The sequence below is a fragment of the Cariama cristata genome, unplaced genomic scaffold (assembly GCF_000690535.1).
Source record: "Cariama cristata isolate BGI_N322 unplaced genomic scaffold, ASM69053v1 scaffold21262, whole genome shotgun sequence".
In the NCBI taxonomy this organism is placed as follows: Eukaryota; Metazoa; Chordata; class Aves; order Cariamiformes; family Cariamidae; genus Cariama; species Cariama cristata.
Genome location: NW_009603488.1, coordinates 14,788 through 16,354, shown reverse-complemented (window position 1 = coordinate 16,354; position 1,567 = coordinate 14,788). Strand labels below are relative to the sequence as shown.

General features: G+C 44.7%; 1 protein-coding gene across 2 annotated transcripts in view; it reads left to right on the top strand.

The window, feature by feature from the left end:
- SETD5 (SET domain containing 5) overlaps positions 1–1,567 on the top strand; it is a 41,903-nt gene that overhangs the window by 26,078 nt on the left and 14,258 nt on the right. For both annotated transcript variants that reach the window (XM_009695231.1, XM_009695232.1), the window contains one exon: positions 913–1,166. In XM_009695231.1, the coding sequence (XP_009693533.1) occupies positions 913–1,166 (254 nt within the window). The remainder of the gene's footprint in view (positions 1–912; positions 1,167–1,567) is intronic.

Below are 1,567 nucleotides of genomic sequence, written 5' to 3'. Positions count from 1 at the left end.
AGCAGGATGCTGTTAGATGGACAACTAAATATCTACTGACTATAGGAAGATATAGCAAAGTCTCACAGGCACGTGTGTAATAAGCGAATGATTAAGTAAGTCTCAAAGATGGAGAAGCTAAAATCTGTGAGTAAAGCAGCAGAATGGTTAAATATTGTGTCTGAATCTTTCTACAGAGGAAGAGGGTGAAGATCTGCCCAGTCAGGGATCAGTTTTCCAAGGACGACAGACAGGAAGCTAGACAACACACAGATAATACAGAATTGGTTATTGAAAAATTAGATGAATAGGAAATGAACAGAACACCAGAACCGATAAGTGCATGTCGCCGAGCAAGACCTGAAGAAGCAAACAACTGAACCGCAGAATTTACTGAATACTTTGTTTTTTTCAACTGAGCATCAAAAAAGATATTATTTTGAATAGGTGTAGGCCTGAGGGAAAGGCCGTAATCCTTTGTGGGAGTGAAATGTATTTGGGCTGTATTGATGTAGCCTATAGGGAACTGTTAGGTTCAGGTAATGATAACTGAGCTGCCTGTGGTTTGTTCATAGCAGTGACATGTCCTCTGACTCCTCTCCTCCACTCTCCTCTCCTCTTTTTTATCCCTTCCTGTCTTCCTTGGCCCTAGCTCCCTCTTGTGCTTACTTCTAGTTGAAGTATTTCCTTTCCTTGTTCACTGTATGTTCATGATTATGTATTGTTCTGTTATCAGTATCTAGACATGTCTCAAGACGGATATAGAAGTACTTCAGAGGTACTTCATTTTTAGGATTCTTTCGTAGTCACATTGGAGACTCATGGGCTCCATTTGTGCTGGGAGTAGGGGAAAGGAGACAGCGTGTGATTTGCATATGGTTAATGGTGATGGTTAATTGTTCAGCCCTGTCCTCAGCTCAGTTTGTTTTTCAGACTTGCTGAGTCCCCTGAAGAAATGGAAGTCTCGCTACTTGATGGAGCAGAATGTTAAGAAGTTGCTGAGGCCACTGTCTCCTGTCACCCCTCCACCTCCCATCCCTTCGGTTGCTGGCTCAGTGAGCCCACAGCTGGCTACACCCTGCTCGTCGCTGCCAGGAGAGGAGGAGAGTCGCAACGGTTATGGCGTGATGTTCTCACCAATTCCTTCTCTGGCTGCTAGTCGCTGCAATACTCCACTACAGTTCGAGGTAAATCTGACTGGGGACTGGGAGTGCTAAAAAGAGAGGAACTGGAATATTTACAGCAGAGGTAGCACTAGGGACACCTTCTTTTTTGAGTAGGTGGCTATATTCCTGAGCAGCATCACACTGTCAGACTCAAGAGCACTGGTGCCTTTCTCCTCTGCTCCACTTCTGGCCAAATCTCCTGCTCTATTAAATGTCAAACCTTGCTGCGGCCCAGCCTCCCCTCACTTTGTAGCTATCAGTAATATTAGTCTAATTCTTTTCTCCATTTCTGCACAATAGCTCCCAAATTTTGCAGGCTTTTCAGTGTTTTTTAGTCACCTTCCCCACTTCAGATCTCTCTGCCAGTGTGGCTTCCAATCCCTGCCTCTTCCAAGGAGTGCAGCAGTGTTCCAATTCTCCAA